Source organism: Oryza glaberrima, chromosome 12 (assembly GCF_000147395.1).
Source record: "Oryza glaberrima chromosome 12, OglaRS2, whole genome shotgun sequence".
In the NCBI taxonomy this organism is placed as follows: Eukaryota; Viridiplantae; Streptophyta; class Magnoliopsida; order Poales; family Poaceae; genus Oryza; species Oryza glaberrima.
In genome coordinates this window covers 5,632,391-5,657,549 of record NC_068337.1, presented here as the reverse complement: position 1 = coordinate 5,657,549, position 25,159 = coordinate 5,632,391, and the positions used below count along the sequence as shown (strand labels likewise).

At 40.7% G+C, this 25,159-nt stretch overlaps 2 protein-coding genes across 2 annotated transcripts; one reads left to right on the top strand and one right to left on the bottom strand.

Moving 5' to 3' along the window:
* The first annotated feature begins 9,466 nt into the window (after nucleotides 1-9,466).
* On the top strand, nucleotides 9,467-12,196 carry LOC127757402 (receptor-like protein 7). Its single transcript, XM_052282901.1, has 2 exons — nucleotides 9,467-10,794; nucleotides 10,984-12,196. Exons 1-2 carry the CDS (start codon nucleotides 9,467-9,469, stop codon nucleotides 12,194-12,196), a joined length of 2,541 nt encoding a protein of 846 aa, XP_052138861.1.
* Nucleotides 12,197-16,362: 4,166 nt separating this feature from the next.
* LOC127757400 (receptor-like protein 11) lies at nucleotides 16,363-19,419 on the bottom strand. Its single transcript, XM_052282900.1, has one exon. The coding sequence runs from the start codon at nucleotides 19,393-19,395 to the stop codon at nucleotides 16,363-16,365; it is 3,033 nt and encodes a 1,010-aa protein (XP_052138860.1). The 5' UTR covers nucleotides 19,396-19,419.
* Nucleotides 19,420-25,159: the final 5,740 nt, after the last annotated feature.

Genomic DNA, 25,159 nt, shown 5'->3' with positions numbered 1-25,159 from the left:
AGGTGGACTCTAAAGAAAATGGCAGAACAGTTTCAAAGCTTCAAGGGAGAGCTGTACAAGAAATATATCCTGAAGGGGCAGACACCGAACTTCGACACATTCCCAAAGCTAAGGGATCACTGGGACGAGTTCGTTGCATATAAGACAGGTGAACAAGGGCAGGCGATGATGGAAAGAAACAAAGAAAATGCCGCTAAGAAGAAGTACCATCACCACTTGGGGTCAGGAGGCTATAGCGTCGCGATGCCGAAGTGGGAGGAGATGGAGGCTAGCTTGATTGAGAGGGGTATCGAACCGGCAACCGCCAATTGGCCGGAACGATCGAAGTTCTGGTACTATGCTCACGGTGGAACGCTCAACCCAGCTGATGGCTCACTGGTCTTCGGCGATCAGATACGAGAGGCTGCGCGACGACTAACAGATGCAGTGGAAGCCTCCTCTCAGGGCACGTTCCGACCAGACAGAGATAGGGACGAGCTGACACTCGCCCTGCAGACTCCAGAGCATCCAGGACGAACACGAGGGAAAGGGGTGATTCCTTGGAAGATTGGTTTCAAGGAGGATATCCACACGTACAGGAGTCGGATGAGGAGTAAGAGAGATACCGAGGCGAAGATTGCAGATCTAGAGTTCCGGGTATCGAGCTAGGAACTCAGCATGCAAGAGGAGGTGGCAAGGAAGGTTGATGAACGCATGGCCACACATCGGTCCCATGATCCCCAGCCGACCATTCCTCCTGCAATGGTGAGCCCGTCAGGAAACCGTAGCAGCTGCGCCTCAACGGGGCAGGTAGGATCACAGAGCATGGACGCTATGCAAACACAGGACGAATCGACCTATCCCGTTGATGACATCACTCAGCGGACACCATGTGAGCTGCATATTCCTTACAAGAACTTATCAATAAAGGTAAGCTCGTAGTTTATATATTTTAGATTTAGCCATTCCGCTAGTTGCTGCTTATATATGTTGATTACTAATAAATAATCTCTCACAACATGAAGGTGGCGTCGGGCATGGCCATCCCAACGGACCCTTCAGATACTTACCACTGTAGGCCGATTCCAACAGGATACTCGAAGGTCGAAGTTGAGTTGGTCGAAGGCGCGTACGAGGACCTCGAGCTGGATTACCCTGGAGGAGACGGTGAGACGCATCTATGAGACACAAGCCATGCCATTATTCTATGGCGCAGGCGGTACATCATCCTTCCTAGGTGACAAGCGGCGTCTCGTGCACCATCTCCTCCGGCTCCGCCATCTCCTCCTCAGGATCCTGCACCGTCTCCTCCTCATGATCCGCCAACACCGTCTCCACCTCAGGCTCCAGCACCGACTCCTCCTCAGGATCCTGCACCGACTCCTCCTCGGGCTCCTACACCTACTCCTCCGCAAGCTCCTCTTCCGGCACCTTCAAAGTCAAGGGCCCCCCAGCTCCACCGCCTGCCCACACAAGGGCAACGAAGAAGGCGAAAGTTGACGCCGCCAAGAACAAGGACCCGGGGTACGATTGCATGCAACAGGAGCTTGACGCTTACGTTGCATCAGAAGTCAAGAGACAATTCAAGCCTCGAAGTCCAGAAAAGAAGATTCCTATAGACCCCAGTGTCAGGAACTTCTTCAGGGGTATGTCTGCATCTGTCAAGGAGGCCATCAAGCTATCGGACTATGAGCGAACGCTGAAGAAAGCATCTTCTGGAAAGTCCAAACCAGTCCCTCAGCTTGGAGAGCAACCAAACCAGGAGATCGAGCCGTTGGTGACCGGTAAAGAAATGACAATAGAACAATTTATTACTAACACCGGTCTAACTACGGATCAATTGCTAGGAGTCGCACCAATCGAAAAGGCGAAAGTGAAATACATGTACGAACTCGGTAAACCGCTTGTCAAGCCTGAGCTGCTGCAGTCCCTACCCACACAAATGTACAAGTTCCATCAGCTGTACATGGAGATGAGCGCCACCGGTAGAGAGATGATCGGAGCGAGGATCAAGGACACGGACTTCTTGCAAGGACATGACATTCTCTGGATCAATTTCAAGGGAATCTACGAACTATACCAGCTGGACGCCCTCGACGTCTCTATTATGAGTTGCTGGATTTTGTAAGTATATCGTTCAGTTAGATTTCTTACTATACGTCTCCTTTAATTAATTAGGTCCTCGTATATAAGTAGACTATAGAAAATAATATACTCTCTTTTATCGTTGTAGAATGGAGATTCAAAGGGCCCGACGGCGGAGGGTTTTCGATACTGGATTCATCGACCCTCGGAGAGTAAACGTCGCAATGCTCGACCAATATCCACAAGAAAAGAGGACAATCTCGTCCACCTCCTGAAGGCGCAGCATTACAAGACGTTCATACTGTTGCCGTACAACACAGAGTTAGTTCAATTTTACTGTCTTCCTACATACCAAATTTCATTCCCGTACGAACTTGCTAAGTGTTTCATATGTAATGCATCCCACGCACATTGCAGATTCCACTGGGTGCTTTTACTCTTCGACCTGTCGGCCTACACCGTCAACGTATATGACTCAATGGATAAAAAAGAGTCTACGTTTGACAAGGTTTTCGAACTTATAGACAGGTACCGTCATAAGTTCGTCTGTTAATTAAGAAAATCTTGTTATGTTAATTGCTACTACGAATCATAGCTTTAAACTCCATGTAGGGCTTGGTATCGGTTCCGTCATTTGATCCGCGGCAAATGGAGAGAAAGACTTAGGCGGAAGTTCAAATTTCCTGTGAGTACACATGCTCTACATTTATATTTCTCCGATTCAAATACATACAAGTGTATATTAATTAGATCTCTCGTTGTTTGTCATTTATTTGTAGTGCGCAAAGCAAAAGCAGGGAACTAACTTGTGCGGCTATTACGTGTGCGAATATTGCCACTGCCTTGCAGACCAAATCATCACCACAAGAGAGCTTGATGTACGTACAAATAAATTCAAAATTTCATTACGTAACGATTTCTTGTTTAATTACTAATAAATTCCATACATTCATATAGTTTATTCGCATGAGGGATAACCTTACCACACACAAGGAATTTATCGCGGCGGTTCAAGAACAACTCATGGGATTCATCAACGAAGAAATCCTTGATCCCAAGGGTGAATTCTACTACGACGGAAACACAATTCACCGGTCCTTAGCTTCTGAGCTAGCAGCGAGTACTACTACTACGTCGAAATCGTAGCTAGCTAGGACATATAATGGATTGTAATTAATACATGACTACATATGTTTTTATATGCATGTGTACACATTTTCTATAATGTAAATATATTTTGGACATATATATATATATATATATACACACACACACACATACATATGCATTTGCATAACATATATATATATGTATAAATACATATGAACTGAACCATATATACATATATATATATATATATATTTTATATATATATATATATATATATATGTATGCATATATATGTATTGAATCATATATATGCATGGTTTATATATATATATATATAAACCATGCAGCAACAGGGCCATGAAAAAAAAAGGTCAGCTCGATCTTTAGTCCCGGTTATTTCACCCGGGACTAAAGATAGCGATCTTTAGTCCCAGATTGGTACTCCCGGTTTGGAAACCGGGACTAAAGAGGGTTACAAACCGGGACTACAAAGGGTTTCTCCACCAGTGTTGGTGCATTATTTGTAGGGCTATCAAGTCCTACAAAATATTCTACAAAATATAATTTTGTAATGTTGGTAATGTTGGTGTAAGATGTTGGTGCATTATTTGTAGATAAGGGTATGTTATTCCAATATTCTACAAAATATAAGTGCGACTGCGTGCAGCTGCCTGGGAGGAGCGGAATGTCTGGACTGGTTGCTTGGCTGAGGGAGGGAGGAAAGGAGGTCTAGAGCCCAAAATGAGTAGGACCGCTTTGTATTTTCCTGGGAATTTGGGATTTGGAATTGGAAGAGGATTTGAATTGGGTTGAAATTTGGATTTCGAAAATTGTAAATGAACTGTAGACTCTAATGATTTTTGGATGTCGTATGTGGACTTTTGGATGAAAGATTTGAGATCTTTAATGGCACGGCCAAAATGGATGATAGATTTGAGATCTTTAATGGCACAACCCAAATTCAAATAAGAACCAAATTTTGAAAACAAATTTTTATTTAAAACAAGTTTTAAACGGGACCGCAAATCGCAATGCTACAATTTCACCAGTTAAAGGATAACATGTATAATATATAACTTTTTTCACTCTCATACTATTTCACATTCTCTTTATATTTTTCTTGGATTTCATTTTAAACTTTTCTTGGAGATTGTGTAGATATTATCTTTTATATGTGGGGTATGGCTCGTTCTCTCTTTCCCACTTCTTTACTCCACCTTATCAAATAATCACATGTGTCACTTTTAGAAACAATAGATAAACTCTATGAGTAAGGCTACTAGTAGATCTAATGAGAATAGAAAACATTAATTCAAAGTTAACATGTCATCCGAGAATAGATCTAATGAGATTAATGGACACCAAAAAGATAAGAAGAATTATCCCTAAAAACAACACATAATTTTGCATGCATATGTAGCACACAATAATTCAAATCATCAAATGAGAGAGGAACGGAGTAAGAAATAATGAATATTTTCTTTGTAGACTTTAATCTTCAACCAAACAAAAAAAAAAAGAGCAAAACCACCCCCCCCCCCCTCCTCTAGCTGATCAGGCAAAAACGAGAGACGCTGCTCTTTTCTTGCTCAATCAGCTGGGCGGGTGGGATAGCACCTATATATGTGGTCGGCTGATAGGTGCCGGTTCTAGACATAAAACTGGCACCTATGTCTGACAGTACAGAGGTGTTGGTTTATAAGTTGGGCCCCCCAATGGCTAGTTCAGGAGGTGGAGGGTGAAAGGTGCTGGTTCTATAAATAAAACCGGTACATATCTCTTTCACCACAAAGATGCCGGTTTTAGGGTGGGCCCCGTGCCAACTACTTTGATGAGATGTGGAATAAAAGGTCTTGGATTTTATATAGAAACGACACTTTTCTGCTCTGACAGGGGTAATAGGTACCGCTTCTTTTTAAAACCCAGCACCTAGCTATTTGAAGAGAAAGGTGCCAGTTTTTACGTTTTAAGTAGGCTGGTGTGGGCGTGGGCGGAACGGCACTATAGATGTCTGTTTTACTAGCTACTTCCAGCGCCTATAGTGCCGACTTGTATTAGTGGTTCTGTGTGTACGGTCTGTAAGTTAATTTCTATTTAGATGACGAACATGTAAAGAACCAGCTAATTGAAAATTAAAAGTACCAATCAAAGCTTGACTCCAGACCCCCGCCAAAAAAAAAAAAAGCTTGACTCCAGAAACTGGCCGGACAGGTCAATAGGCAAACTCGAAGGAGGTCGACATGCACCTCAACATCGACGACATGGCCGCAGCTTAACGCTCGTGTCCCGTCGTAGCAACAATCCTGGAAAATCGAGATGGGACCTTATCATAGGCCTGGCCCGGAGCTGGGCGGCCGCTCTAGCCCCCGATTCCTCGGTCTGTGACTACTTAGCGATCTTCTGCCGCTAGACGCGTGAGGGGGCATTCCTAACTGGGGCTGTCTATATATATCATGTGACAAAAAATCCCACCTCTTATCATTCGAATTTTGGAACATTGGATATGCTTTAAGCTCCGTGATTTTGCAATCGTGCGAGTATCGATCTCATCTGTCGACTGCCGTGCTGGTTGGTGACGCATGCGCGCAGCACATCAGCCGCATGCCCACATGGCACTGCTTGGTGATATGCTTACTTATATCGACGATCGACGTGCTGGATGAGCACGTTTGGTGTTGCCGGTGCCGCATCAATTGCTGACCGCCGTGCTGGGCTGAATGCATGAATCGATCTCGCCACTGATATAAACACCAATCATGGTACTGCTGCCTGCTGGGATCCCGGCAAAAGGATTGTACGTCGATATATTAGAAGAAGAGAGTAGAGTTTGATTACACAACACACACGGCAATAAGGCTGTTGCCATGGGTCAAGGAAACACTACTAGAGAAGTTATCTTTTGAGGGTCGGACGATTTCCACAATAATCCCGGTTCCAAAAAAAACCGGGACTAAAATTAATCCCGATTAAAAAAACTTTGATCTTTAGTCCCGGTCGGTGTTTTCAACCGGGACATGTCAGAGGCATGTTAGGGGGCTGAGGATCTTTACTCCCGGTTGGTACTACCAACCGGTACAGTACCAACCGGGAGTAAAGATCATTTAGATCTTTAGTCCCGGTTCGTACTGACCTAGATCTTTAGTCCCGGTTGATACTGATCTATCTTTAGTCTTGGTTGGTAACTCTAACCGGGAGTAAAGATCATTTAGATCTATCTTTAGTCTTGGTTGGTAACTCTAATCAGGAGTAAATATTTTCTCCCATCTCTGATCGGTTAAGTCCCAGACGAGGTATTTAGATAAGATCGAATCATTTCCTCTCCTCCTTCCCTTAGATCCGATCCCCTCTTCCTCCTCTCCCCTCTCCTCCTCCTCTCCCCTCTCCTCCCCCTCCTCTCGTCCCATCAGGCGGCAAGTGGCCGGCGCGGCCACGCGCGGGCAGGCGGCTGGGCCAGCAAGCGGCGGCCGTGGCGAGCAGGCGGCGGCGGCCGGCGACCGGCCATGGCGAGCGGCGGCCGGCGCGCATGCCAGGCGGCCGGGCAGCATCCTTTTTTTTTCCTTTTTTGATAATTTGTGATGTATAGTTTTTTTTTTTAGAATTTGTGATTCATTGTATGGACCTGAGATGTATAATCTATGGTGTATTTGATTTGTGTGTAATTTTTTTAAGGATTTACGATGTATTTGATTTGTTTGTATAAGTAACTTAGGCTTTGTGATGTGAATAATTTGGGATGTTAATTTGATTTAGGGATTTAGGGTTTGATTTGGGATATGCATCCCACTTGATTTGGGAGGAAATACAGGGATTAACCCTGGCAAATAGCAAAGAAACAATGAAAAAAAAGGACCAGCCAGGATGTGGCTCTGCCACACCAACCGGGACTAAAGATGAATCTTTACTCCCGGGTATTTGAACAGGGACTAAAGACTGGCTTCTTTAGTCCTAGATTCTTTCTCCCGGTTCGCTACCCGGGAGTAAAGGGGGTTGCGAACCAGGAGAAAAGAGGGGTCCTCCAGTAGTGAAAAAAGAAACAAAAAACAAATACAAATAAGATACGCTACTAAGAAAGAAAAATCTCCTATCCCAATGGAGGGTGGGGTTGGGGATCCCACTACACTCCAGCCTGCGTCGGAGGCAAGGAGTTGGGGAAGAGTGAAGATAGGGCCATGGTGTGATCCGGAGGGAGGGGCTGGGAGAAGAGGGCGTTGTAAGCCGCAACAGCCTCGGCCAACACAGGACCCTTCTCAGGCATCAACCCAAGCTTGTGCATCAAATTGTGCTGCGCACGAGCTTTGCCGCAATCCTCTTGCTACGCTTCGACGCTACTCTACGGTGGCAACGGCAGGCATAGGAGGCGAGGGCAGCAGGAGCAGTACTGGAGGCAGAGACCTAGAGTAGCTGGCGAGGAAGGCATGTATATACGTAGCGCGGTGTTCTCGGTGAACGAAAGCGGAAGCTGCGCCATCGGCTGGCCGCCAAGATCGAGGGTGACCATCGGAACGTCGATTAGAACCCCATCCCCCGTGACCGAGGGAACAGCCGACGGCAGGGACAAGGTCGACGGTGGTGGTGGTAAGTACGCAAAGCTTTCTGTCAATCTCAATCTGTCATCTAGCTCGAGATTATCTTTTTTTCACATAATTACAAGGGGTCAATTGATAAATTAAGGATACAAATTAATTAAATAGTACAGACTATGTCGATTTGTGAGTTTAATATAATTGTTGGTTATATTTTTCTGAATTAATACAGTACTTCTATAGCCTTAAGCTATGAGTTCAACTTTAAAATGTTTCCTTTCAATAATTTGCCCGTATGGATATAATGTGGTCGAGAAAGTATACATTAAAAAAAGAACGAGTAATTGGGCTAGTTTTGCAATGGAGATAAATTAAAATTTAAGGAGTAAAATAGATACTTCAAGAAATACAGATGATAGTGATACTTATCATCAATGATTTCACACCTACAAATGGCCAATATGTTTGAATTTTTTTTTTATGGATATCACTTCTCAGGACCGACCCTAGACCACCGAAATCTCAGGACCGACCCTTATTCATAGAGGTTGAGATTGGTATATGAATTGACTGGGCCTTCAAAGTTGACCCGTTAGGTGAGATATTTAATCTAGGGTCATCATAATAAGATTAATCTAATCAATGGTCAGATTTTTCTGGTTAACGTGAGAGCTTAAAAAAGTGCTCAATTAGTATAGAGGTATAGATAGATAGATAGATTATATTTATAAATCCAATAGAATTTCATACGCGTTTCAAGTCTTAATTTAAAAAAATCACGAGGTTTCAAAGGTTTGACTAAAACGGATGTTCGGAATAACTAGACAGATCGAGTACATAAGTAGATGTATTTATTCATGTGTACCATAAAGTTGAGAACAAAATAAACCCAGTCAACTTCCAACATATTGTCCTCCATAATGAGAGTTGCTTACCATCTCATGCCTCTGCTAGGCATAGACTGTGTTTCAGGTTACGTGCCATGCTACCCATCCTCGGTTACGTGCCTTTCAGGTCAGGGCTCATCATGTTTTTTATTTGGTGGAGCTTGTTAGGCAAGAAAAGATTAAAGCTAATCTTCTTTCAGGGCTTGTTCGTTTAATCCCTCCCACAAGAGAATAGAGGGGGATTTGAAGGGTGATTTAATGCACTCTATTGTGGTGCGGAACTATTCCAACTCAAAAATCCCCTTCAATCCTTCTTTCTTATAGATTAACAGAACAAGGTATTAGTGTTTTTTTTATTGTCACGAGACTTGGAATCTAAATATACCCTTTGGTTACGTATAATAACATCGGATTTATCACCATTTTTTAAAAAAAAAACTAAAACCTCAGTCAACCGCTGACTACGAAACCGTTTGTCATTCAAAACTTATCGACTGAAATGGGCCGTGTCATATGGACCTATGTTTTCAATCTTTCTTTTCTTTATTTTTGAAAGGAGTTTTCAATCAAATTAATACGACATATGGACGGTTGGCTGGATAAACTGCCACCACTAATTTTTAAAACCAGCTAGCTAGATAGAATTACGATATTATAGAAATTATTTTCAACACAAATATACACATCATTTTCCTACATATTTCAAAGTCTTTATGAAAATTGTGAGGTTCCAAAAGTTTGAGTAGAATGGATAATCAAAACAACGACTTTTCTAAACTGGACAGATGGAGTACATGTATAAAATGCAAGTAGATGTACCTGTATTTTGTGTGCCATAGATCAGTACGTAGAAAACAAACCCAACCCAGCCCATTCTTCAACATGCGATCTGCTTACCATCTGATGCCTCCGGTAGCCATGCTACTCATCCTCGGCCTTGCTGACCATGCAAGCTCCACGGAAGCACCGGCTGCGTGCCTCCCAGACCAGGCATCGGCGCTGCTCCAGCTGAAACGCTCCTTCAACGCCACCATCGGCGACTACCCTGCCGCCTTCCGGTCATGGGTCGCCGGCGCAGACTGCTGCCACTGGGACGGCGTCCGGTGCGGCGGCGCCGGCGGCCGTGTCACCTCCCTCGACCTGAGTCACCGTGATTTGCAAGCCTCCTCAGGTCTTGATGACGCACTCTTCAGCCTAACCTCGTTGGAATACCTTGACCTCTCTTCCAACGACTTCAGCAAGTCCAAGCTCCCAGCCACAGGGTTCGAGAAGCTCACCGGGCTCACCCATCTTGACCTCTCCAACACAAACTTCGCTGGTCTGGTACCTGCCGGCATCGGCCGCCTCACCAGCCTGAACTATCTTGACCTGTCGACGACATTTTTTGTAGAGGAGTTGGACGACGAGTACAGCATCACGTACTACTACTCGGACACAATGGCACAGCTCTCGGAGCCGGAGACCTTGCTCGCAAACCTCACCAACCTGGAGGAGCTTCGCCTGGGCATGGTGATGGTGAACATGTCGAGCAACTACGGCACTGCACGGTGGTGCGACGCCATGGCCAGGTCATCGCCAAAGCTGAGGGTCATTAGCATGCCGTACTGCTCACTCTCCGGTCCCATTTGCCACTCGCTCTCGGCCTTGCGATCACTTTCATTGATAGAGCTGCACTACAATCATTTGTCTGGTCCAGTTCCTGAGTTCTTGGCTGCACTCCCCAACCTTAGTGTTCTTCAGCTTGCAAATAACATGTTTCAAGGGGTGTTTCCTCCCATCATCTTCCAGCATGAGAAACTAACAACCATTAACCTCACCAAAAATCTAGGAATCTCCGGAAATTTGCCTACTAGTTTCTCAGGTGACAGTAGCTTACAGAGTTTATCTGTCAGCAACACCAACTTCTCAGGCACAATTCCAGGTTCTATCAGCAACCTCAGATCTCTCAAGGAGTTGGCTCTTGGAGCTAGTGGTTTCTCTGGAGTGCTGCCCTCCTCCATTGGTCAGCTGAAATCCTTGTCTTTATTAGAGGTTTCTGGGTTAGAGCTAGTAGGATCCATACCATCATGGATCTCAAACCTGACTTCTCTTACTGTTCTCAAGTTCTTCAGTTGTGGCTTGTCCGGACCAATACCAGCTTCCATAGGGAACTTAAAAAAACTGACAAAATTGGCACTGTACAATTGCCACTTTTCAGGAGTGATAGCTCCACAGATCTTAAATTTGACTCATTTGCAATACCTCCTGCTCCATTCAAACAATTTAGTTGGCACAGTGGAGCTATCATCGTACTCCAAAATGCAAAATCTCTCTGCCCTGAATCTCTCAAATAATAGACTAGTTGTGATGGATGGTGAAAATAGTTCTTCAGTAGTGTCCTACCCTAGTATTGTCTTGTTACGACTAGCATCTTGCAGTATATCTAGCTTCCCTAACATCTTGCAGCATCTCCATGAGATTACTTTTCTTGATCTTTCGTATAATCAAATCCAAGGAGCAATACCTCTGTGGGCATGGAAGACCTTGAACCTAGGCTTTGCCTTGTTCAACCTATCACATAATAAGTTTACGAGTATTGGATCTGATCACCCTTTGCTTCCTGTTTACATTGAATTCTTCGATCTCAGTTTCAACAATATTGAAGGGGTAATACCTATACCAAAAGAAGGAAGTGTCACCCTTGATTACTCCAACAACCGGTTCTCATCTCTGCCTCTCAATTTCTCTACTTACCTATCAAATACTGTCCTTTTCAAGGCCTCCAATAATAGCATATCTGGAAACATTCCACCATCGATCTGTGATAGGATTAAGAGTTTACAACTCATTGATCTCTCTAACAACAATTTGACTGGCTTAATACCATCGTGTCTGATGGAGGATGCAGATGCACTGCAGGTGCTAAGTCTAAAGGATAATCATCTTACCGGCGAGTTACCTGATAATATCAAGGAAGGTTGTGCATTAAGCGCATTAGATTTCAGCGGCAATTCGATTCAAGGACAACTACCAAGATCTTTGGTCGCTTGCAGGAATCTGGAGATCCTTGACATTGGAAACAATAAAATTAGTGACTCTTTCCCATGTTGGATGAGTAAACTTCCTCAACTTCAAGTCCTGGTCCTCAAGTCTAACAAGTTCATTGGGCAGATATTGGATCCTTCTTATACTGGAGGTGGAAACAACTGTCAATTTACGAAACTGCAGTTTGCTGATATGTCATCGAACAACCTCAGTGGCACATTGCCAGAAGAGTGGTTCAAGATGCTCAAATCAATGATAATGGACACGTGTGATAATGATATGTTAATGAGAGAACAACATCTGTATTACCGTGGCAAGATGCAGTCATACCAGTTCACTGCTGGAATCTCATACAAAGGTAGTGGCCTGACGATTTCCAAGACCTTAAGAACACTTGTACTCATTGATGTCTCAAATAACGCTTTCCATGGTAGAATCCCTAGAAGCATTGGGGAACTTGTGTTGCTTCGTGCTCTCAACATGTCTCATAATGCTCTTACGGGTCCAATCCCAGTTCAGTTTGCTAACTTGAAACAACTCGAATTGTTAGACCTCTCGTCAAATGAGCTTTCTGGGGAAATCCTTTGAAAATTAGCACCTCGAGAAATGTTTTTGCCACCTTTGAAATCGAGCCATAGATATTTGATCCTCTTTGTCTTGACTGCTTGAGATTTGGTGTCTGCTCTAGAATTACAATTCTAGCAATATGTTGAAGTAATCTTGTGAGAGTACTTCTATAGACAATAGACTAGAAGATTATTTTTGTTATTGACCCTTGATCACCTCAGAAACAATCAGAAAGAGAAGGTCCTGAAACTATATCAAATTAAGCATCTTTGCCTCTGCAATTCTCTAGCTTGGAAAGAAAACAATCGTGTATATTGTTTTTTAAGTAGAGTTTGACTGACTTGTATACAGAGTGTCAGAGTTATGGTAATTTTGGTGCTTTATTTTTGTTTTATGGAAGAAATAGAGGTGTTTGATTGACAGTGAAATATCATTTTCTATCCTGGTGTCGTGGAACCTTCATATAGTGGGTAAATGAATATGCATGTTACTGCAATCCATCTGAATTCTATGTGTAGTGTGTATCCCTCAAAATAGGGGTGAAAATGGTATAGAAATTTCCAAGATCTTTGGCTGCCATTTCCGATTTGCACCGACCATTTCAGTCGTTGTCAGTAATTGTCGGTGTCGGAAATGGAAACGGTAATATTTTTCGGAAATGGTAGCGGAAATGGAATGAAGGTTTTTCCGACCGTTTTGTCGGTAACCGTATTTGTCCTATAGTTTCCATTAAAATTTCGAAAATTCCCCAGCGGCCTAGCCAGTATAATCCATTGGAAGCCCATGAATAAAGGAAGCTCTCTACTAGTAGTATTATACTATCAGTAAAATCAATTTAGACCATTGGTTCGTAAGGACATATAAGTACTTTAATAATAATCATCATGGTAATGCTGGTATTTACTCTCTCTATTCCAAATTGATCTACATATAGTTTTTTTTTGAGGTTATTCCTAAATAATCTACATATTTGTGTTCATCCATTAAGTCTCGTTATTTATGCATTGGAGTAAATGGACATTGATGCATACATCCATGCATACAAGTATTTATAACCCACATGTAATATCTTGATTTGCTATTGGCTAGGAAATATTGGGGATAGTGCATGCATCGAGTTTGTTGCTAGAGTAAATATAATACGAGAGAGCTATTAGCTTTTCTTGGTCTTGGTATACCTATGAAATATGTAGATCAATTTGGAATGGAGGGAGTATGATTTTATCAGTACTACTTCGTAAATGAAAAAGAGTAAAGAAGAGTATCCATTAATCATCAGGTTGTATCGCTCTCCTACTCGACGGTGCATCCTAGCGCACGCAGCAATCTGCTCCGGCCTCCGGCGGCCGCTCTCATAGACGGTTCTTTCCCCAACTTCTTGTCCATCATTTGTCACCCCGTTTCGCCGCCGTGCGCGCGCGGGCAAGAGCTCCGCTAGCGCCCTCTGATCCATTTCTTCGGTGTGTGCCTGATTATGACGGCGGTGGCCACTTCGGAGGCCGCTTTCAGGCGATGTTCATCCCCACGCGTCACCAACCCGGTCCCGAGAGGCGTCAATAAATCTGAAGGAGGTCGAGGACAGCACCAACTCCGCTATCTGCCCCTGTTCAACTGAAGAACGACATGTTCTGGTTTGCCATATCAGTTTTTAATTGCTTAAAACTGAACAGGCATTAGGAAAAGCAGAATAAGTGATGGACCGTGTGCAGAAATAATGTATATATATGGTTTACACCATTTTTACTATGTTCTTTATGTATTGAGCTTCAGTTGGGATGTATTCCTCAAGCCACGTATATTTGTTGCTTTGATAACACTAAACTGGGCGGATGCTCAAGGCAGTGAAGCTGGGAGCAGGAGCCGGCGATGCTTCTCCAAGAGCAGCATAGCAGCTCCGTTCAGCAAGAATTACATATCATGGTTAATGGAAGACAACTGTCCTACATGTAATGCTAGGTTGAGAATATTCAGAGAAGTTCGTGGTCTACATTATATTATATCACTTTGTTCTTTGTTTGTGGTCTCTATTGTTGTGCAAGTTAAATGGCATGCATGTTTGGCACATAAATTCAGAGTTTACCAACTGATCAGTAATCAACATGTGAAAAATCAACAGATCAATTCAGCATAGTACTTCTGGAACTAATCAAAATCTGAACACATTATTGATCCACCTCCTCCCATTCCGGACTGTTTATTTATTGAAAGAAACCAGAGGTTCTACTAGTTCTCAGTATTTATCAGTGAGAGTTTTAAAAGCACAGAAGATATCTATAGTACGCATATAGGAAACACTATAGGTCTGTAGAAATAGACCCTTTTTAACCACAAGGAAACAAAACAAATCTGTTGATTTCACGGTATCATTTACCAATATGTGGGCCCAACTCAAGTCTAACGGAAAACACAAATGTTGCCTTCTGTGCTATTTTGTCATTTCGATTCACACTTGCGCTGTAGCCGAATTTCTTAAGTTAACACATGGTTTCTAAAGAAGAATCACTCTCAAAAAAAACGGAGCGATCTATCAGCGCGTGAATAATTAAGTATTAGCTAATTTCTTTTTAGAAAATGGATCAATATAATTTTTTAAAACAACTTTCGTATATAATTTTTTTTAAAAAAATACCGTTTAGCAGTTTAAAAAGCATACTTGTGAGAAGTTCCTAACTCTAGGTATGGGTGCCGAACTCAGCATTCTAATTCTAGAACACACTCCAGACCAGGGGTTGGCAAAACAACGGCCAATGCCCCCTATGCTAGCTGGCGAGAAGATGAGACGGCCTTGCACCTTATCACCACGTGTAGATACACCAAGAGAATCTGGCACCTTGTGTCTAGCTGGGTGGGCTACCAATAGATGGAACCAGGTCAATGGGAAGGCTCAGTAAGTGCAATAGTGGTGGAAGAACCTAGTAAACACGTTCGCTGTCCCAGAAAAATAACTTCGATCTCTGATCCTGCTAGTTGTTTGGGAGATCTGGAAGGAGAGAAACCGACGGATTTTCGACCACAAAGAGATGGCAATGAGTTTCCTTTTGACGAAGATCAAAGAGGAGGCTAGTCTCTAGGCCCTTGCAGTTTATTCCGCGCTCTGTATAGTGTGTACCTTACGGTGACTTTTTTTTTTATCATTAGGGGTTGTATTTTCTCAAGCTCTATTCAATCAAAAGGCACACTGGTGCTGTTTTCCGTTAAAAAAAAAAGAACACACTCCACTCCCCACGCGAGCTACACGAATGGAGTAGAAAACAACTTTCGTACCGAGCCCGAACCCTCCGAGCGGCGGCGGACCACGGACGCGGGAGAAGGGCGCCGAGAGGGACTCGTCGTCGCCACGAAGGCGCGGCAGGTGAGGGGAGAACGAGTGGGAGGTCTCTCCCGCGTGACAGATGGGAGATTAGCTCCTGCATTTGCTGCTTGCCACAGGAAGCGAATGAGATTTGCGGGCGGCGATCTGATATCACCTGAACTTAGCAATCATCTTCCGCCTAAAGGCTAGAGGTATGTGAGTGGTGTGGTGCGGCCGATCGATTTGTGCTCAGGACGCTGGGTTGTAGCATCCGCCTACCCAATTTTGACAAGCCTTACCGTGCAGGCACCCTGTTCGACGTTTTGCCCAGGAGAGCCTTCAGAGTTTGGTCAAGTTACTGTTTACGTCGGTGCCATGCTGTGATGATGACAATCATCTTTTTCTTGAAGGGTACATTCTGATTCTCGTGAAATTTAATTGGCTTTTTCATGACAGTTTATTGTTATTCTGATCTTGTCTGTTATGGTCATACAGATTTTGGCCAAAAGGGACTGCACAACTCGGTAAAAACTCAAACTGCACATCACAGCGTGGATATTGTTATATGTTTGTCATCACCCGCAGAACCACACCATATAATTGGGATGAGTGGCACTTCACGTTTCTGGTTGGGTTTCTTTCTACCATGTCTTCCATGATATACTGAGAGAAATTTATATAAAATAAAGCAATTCGTCCATATATCAGCTATGAAAATGACTAGTCCAACACATAATTACAAGAACCAAATGCACTAGCTACCTGTCAAATAGGAATTCATGTTACAACAGTCCCAGGATTATTGCTCAAATCAGAACGTTCATAGCTTCAGTTAAGAATATTGGCCTCACTCAATACTGCTAGAGTTGTATACATACACAAAGTACTCTCAATGTCATTTTCTCATGTGGCTTCCCCATACAATCAAGATAGTCATTGCAAAAGAAATGCCAAATCCCAATGCAGTGAAGAGGAGAAGTACAGCATCTATGGATTTCTCTGAAGTGTATGGTATAGCGATTGGCTCTTCAGGGTTGTCACATTGTCTAGATAACGGTGGTCCACACAAACCTGTGTTTCCCAAAAAAGAGCTATTGGAAAATGTGGAAAACTGATATGAGTCTGGTATTCTTCCAACCAACGTGTTGTTCGACAAGTTCAACGTCGAAAGAAAGTTCAGTGATGCTAGTTCCTTGGGGATCTCTCCAGAAAGCTCATTGAAAGAGAGGTCCAATGACTCAAGTTGATCTAACCTGCCAAACTGTGATGTAATTGGCCCTGTAAGGGCATTGTGTGACAGGTTAAGCCCACGAAGCAGAACAAGTTCACCAATGGTATCTGGGATGGCACCATGGAATGCGTTACCGGAGACATCGATTAGCACAAGGCTTCTCAAGATCTTGGAAATTGTCCTGTCATTTCCTTTGTATGTAACTGTAGCGGTAAACTGGTATGTCTGCCCATGGTAATATTGATTTTCCATGACTAACGTGTCATTATCAGACCTGGCCATCATGGACTTGAGCATCTTAAACCATCCTTCCATCAGCATTCCATTTAAGTTATTTGATGCCATATCAGCAATTCTGAGTGCTGGAAATTCACAGCTGATTTGACGTCCTGTGTATGAAGGATCCATTACTTGACCAGTCAACTTATTAGATTTGAGGACAAGGACCTGAAGTTTAGGAAGTTGACTAAGCCAACATGGGAAAGAGTCACTGATCTGATTGCTTCCAATGTCGAGGATCTCCAAGTTTCTGCAGGAAACTAGAGATCGGGGTATCTTCCCTTCAATCGAATTGTCACTTAAGTCCAATGCCTCAAGTGCACAACCTTCCTTGATAATATCAGGTAATTTTCCAACAAATTTATTTGCTTTCAGACTTAATACTTGTAGTTCGCTGAAACTCTCCAATAAACAAGATGGGATTGAGCCACTCAAGTTATTATAAGATAGATCGATGAGTTGCAGTTTCCTAGCAGTGGTGCAGATCAACGGTGGAACATTCCCAGAAAGTTTGTTTTTGGACGCCTTGAAAGTCACAGTTTCACCAAGGTAAGTTGAGTAACGAAGAGGCATGGATGAGAACTGGTTGCTTGAGTAATCTAACGTGCTACTACCTTCTTGTGGTATAGGTATGGGCCCTTCAATGCTGTTGAAACTGAGATCGAAGTATTCCACATAAAGAGGCAGAAAAGGATCAGATCCGAGGCTCGTAAAGTTATTGTGAGATATGTTCAGGACGATAAACTGCAAGCCTTTCCATGTTTTCCATGCCCACTGAGGTATAGCTCCCTGGATTTGGTTATTGGAAAGGTCAAGGCTAGTGATGTCAGGAAGGTCTCTCAAGATATTTGGGAAGGTTGTCATGCTGCAAGATGCTAAACTTAGTAATTGTAGTTTGGGGAACAATACCAGTGATGAACTATTTTTTCCTTCTACCACAAGTAGTTTATTGTTTGAGAGATTCAGGAAAGTTAGGTTTTTCAGTTTTGAGAATGAGGTGAGATCCACCGTGCCAGCAAAATTGTTCGAATGGAGCAGTAGAGTTTGTAGCCGCGTCAAATTTAAGATCTGTGGATGAACCGTCCCTGAAAAGTTGCAGTTGTACAATGCTAATGTGGTCAATTCCCTTAAGTTTCCTATTGAAGAAGGCACTGGTCCAGACAATCCACAGTTAGAGATCCGGAGAACGGTGAGAGAAGTTAGATTTGAGATCCACGACGGAATGGTTCCTACTAGCTGTAATCCAGACAGTTGTAGCATATCCAAGTATTTGAGACTGCCTAACGAAGAGGGCAGTGATCCAGAGAAGCCACTTGCACCAAGGTCTAACTTCTTAACAGATATGAGATTGATGATGGAACCAGGAATCGTACCTGTGAAGTTTGTGTTATTGAGGAACAGATTCTCCAAGCTAGTGTCCTGTGAGAAATTTGGCAGATTACCAGATATGCCAGGATTCTTGGAGAGGTTGATCGTTCTCAACTTCTTGTGCTGGAAGATGATGGGAGGAAACGATCCTTGAAACTTGTTTTTGGATAGCTGAAGAACAGTGAGATTGGAGAAGCCAGCCAAGAACTCTGGCACTGAACCTGACAAGTGATTATAGTGAAGCTCGATCATAGTGAGTGCTTGCAAGGCAGAGAATGATGCACAGATGGGACCTGACAGTGAGCAATAAGGTAAACTTAGAACCTGAAGCTTTGGTGTATATTTGGCTATGTTGTCACACCATCGTTCTCCATTGCCGGACAGATCCACCATTCCCATATGGAGCTCCTCCAGGTTGCTGAGGTTTTCAATCAAGGTCTCCATGTTTGGCGCTGAGAGCTGCCAAACTGAGTCTGAGTTGAACGTCAGCTGCTCGTCGTCGTTGTATTCGACGATATAGAAACTGGTGGAGAGGTCGAGGTAGACCAGGTTCGTAAGGCGCCCGATGCTACCTGGCACCTCGCCCGTTATGTTGGTGTCAGAGAGGTCAAGATGAACCAGTTCAGTGAGCTGCTCGAATCCGGTGATCACCGGGAGCTGGGACATGCTGAAGTCGTTACCGGAGAGGTTAAGGTGCTTGAGTGAGGTTAACCTGAACAATGCAGGGTCGACGCTGCCGGCTTGCAATTGGTGGCCGCCCAGGTCGAGTGAGGTGACACGGCCATCTGCGCCACCGCAGCCGACGCCATCCCAGCGGCAGCAGTCTGTGCCGGCGACCCATGACTGGAAGGCAGTGGAGTAGTCGCCGGCGGTCGCGTTGAAGGAGTGCTTCAGCCGGAGCAGCGCTGAGGCTTGATCCGGATGACACCGAACCGGTGGTACTACGGTGCGTGCCGTATTGGTGGTGGCCTGGACTTGGAGGAGAATGTACATCGCGGTTAGCAGCAATGACGGAAGATGGTGAGCAACTCTCTTGGTGGACGATGACATGTTGATGATTCAAGATTGGCTGTGTTTGTCTGCCTTGAATTGTGTGGATAAATACAGGAGTACTACTATTTCAATATATCAGTTGCACGTTGTTGATATCCAGTAGCTTTTGATTGTCTGTGAGTCAAACAAATGGTTCGGAAAATCAGACAGTTCAAGGAAAGCGTGTGCTCTTATGAATAATAGTACAGTCCTTAACCCGTGCGATTGTGCGAACCCGTGGATTCACATATGGGCTTTTCTTGATCTACTTTGCATCTGAATCTATTTTATACTAAAAGTCTATTAAACTTTCTATAAACACTCCTAAGCTACCACGTGGCATCTCTAGAAACGCTCTTACACCACCATGTTGCGCTCTAATAAATTATAGAAATTCTAAGAAAAAAAAAGTAAAACATCTACCCATCGATTTCATTTAATCTGGTGAACCCATTATTTTCAACCATTAGATTTATCTAAAAATTTCCCATTAAGTACGTGGATAGGTATTCCCAAAAAAAACCAAACGTACGTACTCCCGGTTGCACATCTTTTTTTTTTTCTTTTTCTCTTTCCTATTTAGATTAGATGAAAAGCAGACTGATCCTCCGAACACCCCGTGCACGCACATAGGCATGTACGTACACTTCATCCTCCAATAATCCTCTCTCTCACCTTCCTATTTTCTAGCTAATAATTTAAATTTAGAAAAAATATTATAAAGAAAAAAAAGTAATCCTTAATTAATGTCAATTTAAATCGGTAGATCCATAATATTAAACCGATGAACCCATTAAATCCAAATATAAGAAAACACTCTTCTAAACACTGTCTTTTGCCATTTGCATGACAACCAAATAACAACGAAACAACAAAATTATGCTAAAACCATAATAAATAATAATACACATATAAGTTGAGTATTATGCTTTGAGGTGTAAAATTATACTATACTCGTTCCAAAATATATAGTAACTTTTAAGTCTGAATCTGAACAAGCATTAGTCCCAATTCATAGCTAAAAAATATTATATAAAAGGGACGGAAGGAATATGTTGTATTCTAATTAGACGCATGTCAACGAAAAATCCATGAAAAACATAAATGAATTGAAAATGTAGATTATATAATAGTTAAATTAGACTTATATTTTCGAAAATAAAAATAACTTCAACCTAAAAAATACTCATATATCAAAATAATCACATCTAAATTTGTCATAAATGTATTTTTCACGTATTTTGTGTTTTCTCTATTCATATATTATTGAAAAATTAAAGATCAAATATATTCTTTTGCCACCATATTGATGTTCTTTATCTCCTACTTACCCTTCATTCCATCTAGCTCATTCATTGAGCTTGTCCAGATCACATGAAACGATGCAGTTCAATAGTGCAAGATTAATTAAGTATTAAATATTACAAACTCGAAAGTAAATTTATTTGATTTTTATAAAACTTTTATATAGAAAATATTTTCCAAATACGGACCATTTAGCAATTCGGTAAACATAGTCACGATAACTAAGTGAGTAGCCAATCAGATAAGCATTTTAGAACTTAACCATAAATTTATTACTTATGTACGAAAACACTTAATATATAGTATATAATATATAATTTGTTAATCAAGATTATCCTAATAGATCAACCGAATGTCTCCACTAATTAATCCCTATGTATATAGGTTCTATATACAGATCACTATCCACCAATTGCTAAGCCATATTGCTTACGTGACATCCATGCACAGTGTGTCCTGACATTCAATCAACACGTTTGTCATGAAGCACGGAAGATAAAGGACGATACTAATTAAGCAACAATCAACAAATGATACGTAGTAAATAGAGGATACCACCAAGCCAAATCAAATAAATAGCTGACTACAAGTAAACTGTGAGTATGAGTAATAGCATTCCTATACTCCTACAAACACTCCTAAGATGCTATGTAATGCTCAAATAAAGAAGAGAATAATACAATAAAAAGAAAAAAACATGAAGTCATCAATTTACACTTAAACCGATCAATCCATGATTTTCAACCATTAGATTAGATCTATTATAATCACTTGCTCCTAAAAATCAGCTAATCTATCCCTATGTATGTATGTACACAAGAGATATCAAAAAGAAGAAAAAAAGAAGAATGTGTACGATCCATCCCATCTTGATAGTTTTCTATTTCTTTCTTTGTAGCCCAAACGTTTTTTTTAAATTGTATATATATGTAGCAAACACTCCTGGCGATGTTGTCAAAGAAGCAATGCTGCCATGGCGCTGCTTTACATACCTACGCCATTAATACATATACGCACAACCTACCCCATATGAGAGAAAAATATTTGTCCACAAAAAAAAGTAAGCGCGTACGAGAGACTACTATTCACTAGAAAAAAACATACATACATACAAACGGAAATATCATACGAAACCACATTATATCCTTTTTTATTATGCCGTTCTCATGTAAATAGCGCTAACAATTAGTACAAATAATTTCGATAATATAAATTATTCCTTCATATATTACCCATAAAAATGCATAGGTGAATGAGATATATAATATAAGAAAAAAAATCAAAGCCCATATTATGTTTGCGAAAGATGGTGATATGCAAGTTTGCATATAACTGAAACAAAGTGATTTCTGTTTGAATATGATAGCGATTTCCATTCAGTATATAAAGTCTATGGTCTATTTAACAGTATAAATATTTTTTCTTTTACGATTATATGTTAATCTAGGGTTCTTATATTGAATACAGTCATATATGATTTCTTTTAGTATTCTTTTTATAAACAATAAATAAATTTCTCGCGTATTTGCGCGGGCTTCCTTTCTAGTTTTATTAAAAGTTCTATCTGTGACGTGATTGCGACGAGACTGTAGCTGGATTGTCATAACTAGCTACCTCACTCTCAAGTTTGGTTGCTATTAGTACACCTAAGAGTGCTTCTCTTTTTTTTCTTCTTATAGAATTTTTGTTTTGATTTACTCATTAGATTTACGATACGATTACACCGTTGTGTTTGTAACAATTAAATCTTTCTAACAAGATCTCACATGATTACATTTTGGTAAAAATAATAAATTAATTTTATATTATATCTACAATACTTTTAGATTTCATTAAATTACTTCTTAGACATACAAAAGTAAATTCAATAAAGCTCAAAGGTAATTTACATATATTATAGAAGTAACTTAAAAGAAAAAGGAAGTAACTTGTCACGACAATAAGAGTAAATCTATTGTGGGGTAAAAACATACGTCTATCTAGAAATTATATTTAATAAACATATTATAGAACTAACCAATAAAGTAATCTGTTCACTGAATGTCTAACAAGTAATTTAATCAATTATAAAAGTAATTTATATATATGATAAAAGTAACTTACATATATAATAAAAGTAATTTACAACATAAATATTTTATCCATCATAATATAATCATGTAAGATCTTGTTATAAAGATTTAATTGCAACGAACACCATGGTGCAGTCAGATTATAGATTGGATAAATAGTTTAAGAGAAAATTCTATAAGAAGAAAGAAAGATATGCACTATTAGGTGTACTAGTAGCAACCTAGAGTGCTCTCACGTATGGGTGTCTCTCGTCGAGGCTAAACCGAGAGTGGTCTCACCTTACGCAAAATGATGTTATTTTATTTGTTGTTCCAATAATCAAAATTAGTAACTATAGAATTTTATGTAGAATCTATCTTATTATATCTTCCATTACTTTTAGTTTGTTAACATAAAATTTGTGGGAACAAGATAAAGTAACATGCTCTAACAAAATAGTATTTCTTAACTTTCAGAGTTATAATATTATATCTCCAATAATGAGTTTAACTCAACCGTTTAGATTCAAATCTTATCTTATTTTATCTTATCTTTCATTTATATATATATATTGAAAGCAGCAAGCTATCTTATAACCATCTAGTACAATTTAGTTAAATTTATAGTTAGCAAGGGAAATTAATACTTTGTAAAAAAGTTTAACTTATTATATCAAAACCTTGTTAAAAACTTACCTAAATTAATAGACCATATAGAAAAGTTCTTAAACAGATCAAAAGCGCGACTAGGTGGCTAGTTTATACCTTTTTTTTTGACAAATTTGTCCTTTTCAAAAACTTATTTTGAAACTAGTCCCTATAAAAAACTTTAACCAAAAATAGTCCGTGGACTTAGTATCATGGACCTTGGCGCTGAGCTATAATGTCCTAGCGCCAATAACTTAGGCGTTGAGTTCTAATCCGAGGTGGCATAAATTTGCTTAGTCATTATGTTGCTGAGGTCCCAATGAGATTAAATAGATACGCAAGCATTATGTTGCAACAGAAACTGTGATAGCTTGGTGGTTGATGTCTTCAGCAGTGAGCCCTAGGGTGCTAGGTTTGAATCCTGCTATCCCTCCTTTTTTCCCTAGCTTACTTTCCTACCATTCTTTTCAAATTAAAATGTTCTACTTGTAAATTTATTTTTATTTTCAATTTACATCGCAGATTTGAAAACTTAAAATATATATTATTTAGATTACTATCTATAAAAATCTATATAATATTAGGAGAGTAAGACATAATAAGTTTCTTTTCTCTTTGACTACTCACTCTTATTCTTTACAAAATGACTGTTTTGTTTGTAAATTTATTTTATTTTGAATTTGATTTTGAGTGCTAATATGAAAGAAGTATATGCTCCTTTCAAATTTCTATAATTTGTATTATTTTAAATTTGATTTGAAATTTCGGTTTAAGTTCCCATTTGCCATATAATATACCACTTTAATATTTTTTACAAATTCAAAAAAAAGTTGCAAATAAAGCATATCTTTTGAAGATAATATTACGAGACAAACAGAAAAGGAAAAATATAGATAAAGAGATAGAAAAGAAAACGAGAGAACCGAAAAGAGAAAAACATATAAATAAAGAGAGAAAAGAGAAAGGGGGAAAATATAGATAAAGAGAGAGAAAAGAAAACGAGAGAACCGAAAAGGAAAAAAACATATAAATAAAGTGAGAGACCAGAGAAAGGGAAACTGAAAAGAAAAAAAAAGAAAAGAGAAAGGGGAAAAATATAGATAAAGATAGAGAAAAGAAAACGAGTGAACTGAAAAGAAAAAACATATAAATAAAGAGAGAGAAAAGAAAAAGGAGAAAACTGTAAAGAAAAAAAATATAAAGAGAGAGAAAAGAGAAAGGGGAAAACTGAAAAGAAAAAAAAATTGGGAGAAATGAGAATCGAACCCGGCTGAAGCTTGCTACCACTGTGCTATTGGTGGTTCATTGAAAATGAATACCTCCACATTAATTTAAATCACTAGGGACTTCATCGCCAAATAACTTGGCTCTGAGTTACGATGACCCAGCAAATCCATGCCATCTTGGATTAGAGCTTAGCACTAATATCGTTGGCGCTGACACGTTATAGATCAGCGTCAAGATCCGTGGCGTTGAGTCGACGGCCTATTTTTGGTTGAAGTTTTTTTTATAAGGACTAGTTTCAAAATAAGTTTTCGAGAAGGATTAATTTGTCAAAAAAAAAAGGAAGTTTATATGGAACTTTGGCTAGCTAGCAAGGAGCCAAGGATGCGTATCGACACAAGTATTTTAGTCAAACGATATACTAGCTCGTGGGCAGCACCAGATCCAAGGGATAGGTGGGTATGCATGCAGTGGGTTAGAGAAGATAAGTCCACAGGAAAATACCAACATTACTCGTAGTTTGATCTAGTCAATACTTCTACTTTTCGCTGCCA

Coding starts and splice junctions, on each gene's coding strand:
- LOC127757402 (XM_052282901.1), top strand. CDS start 9,467: ATGCGATCTGCTTACCATCTGATGCCTCCGGTAGCCATGCTACTCATC. Junction 10,795..10,983: donor TTTTCAGGAGTGATAGCTCC/ACAGATCTTAAA, acceptor TATTGTCTTGTT/ACGACTAGCATCTTGCAGTA.
- LOC127757400 (XM_052282900.1), bottom strand. CDS start 19,395: ATGTCATCGTCCACCAAGAGAGTTGCTCACCATCTTCCGTCATTGCTG.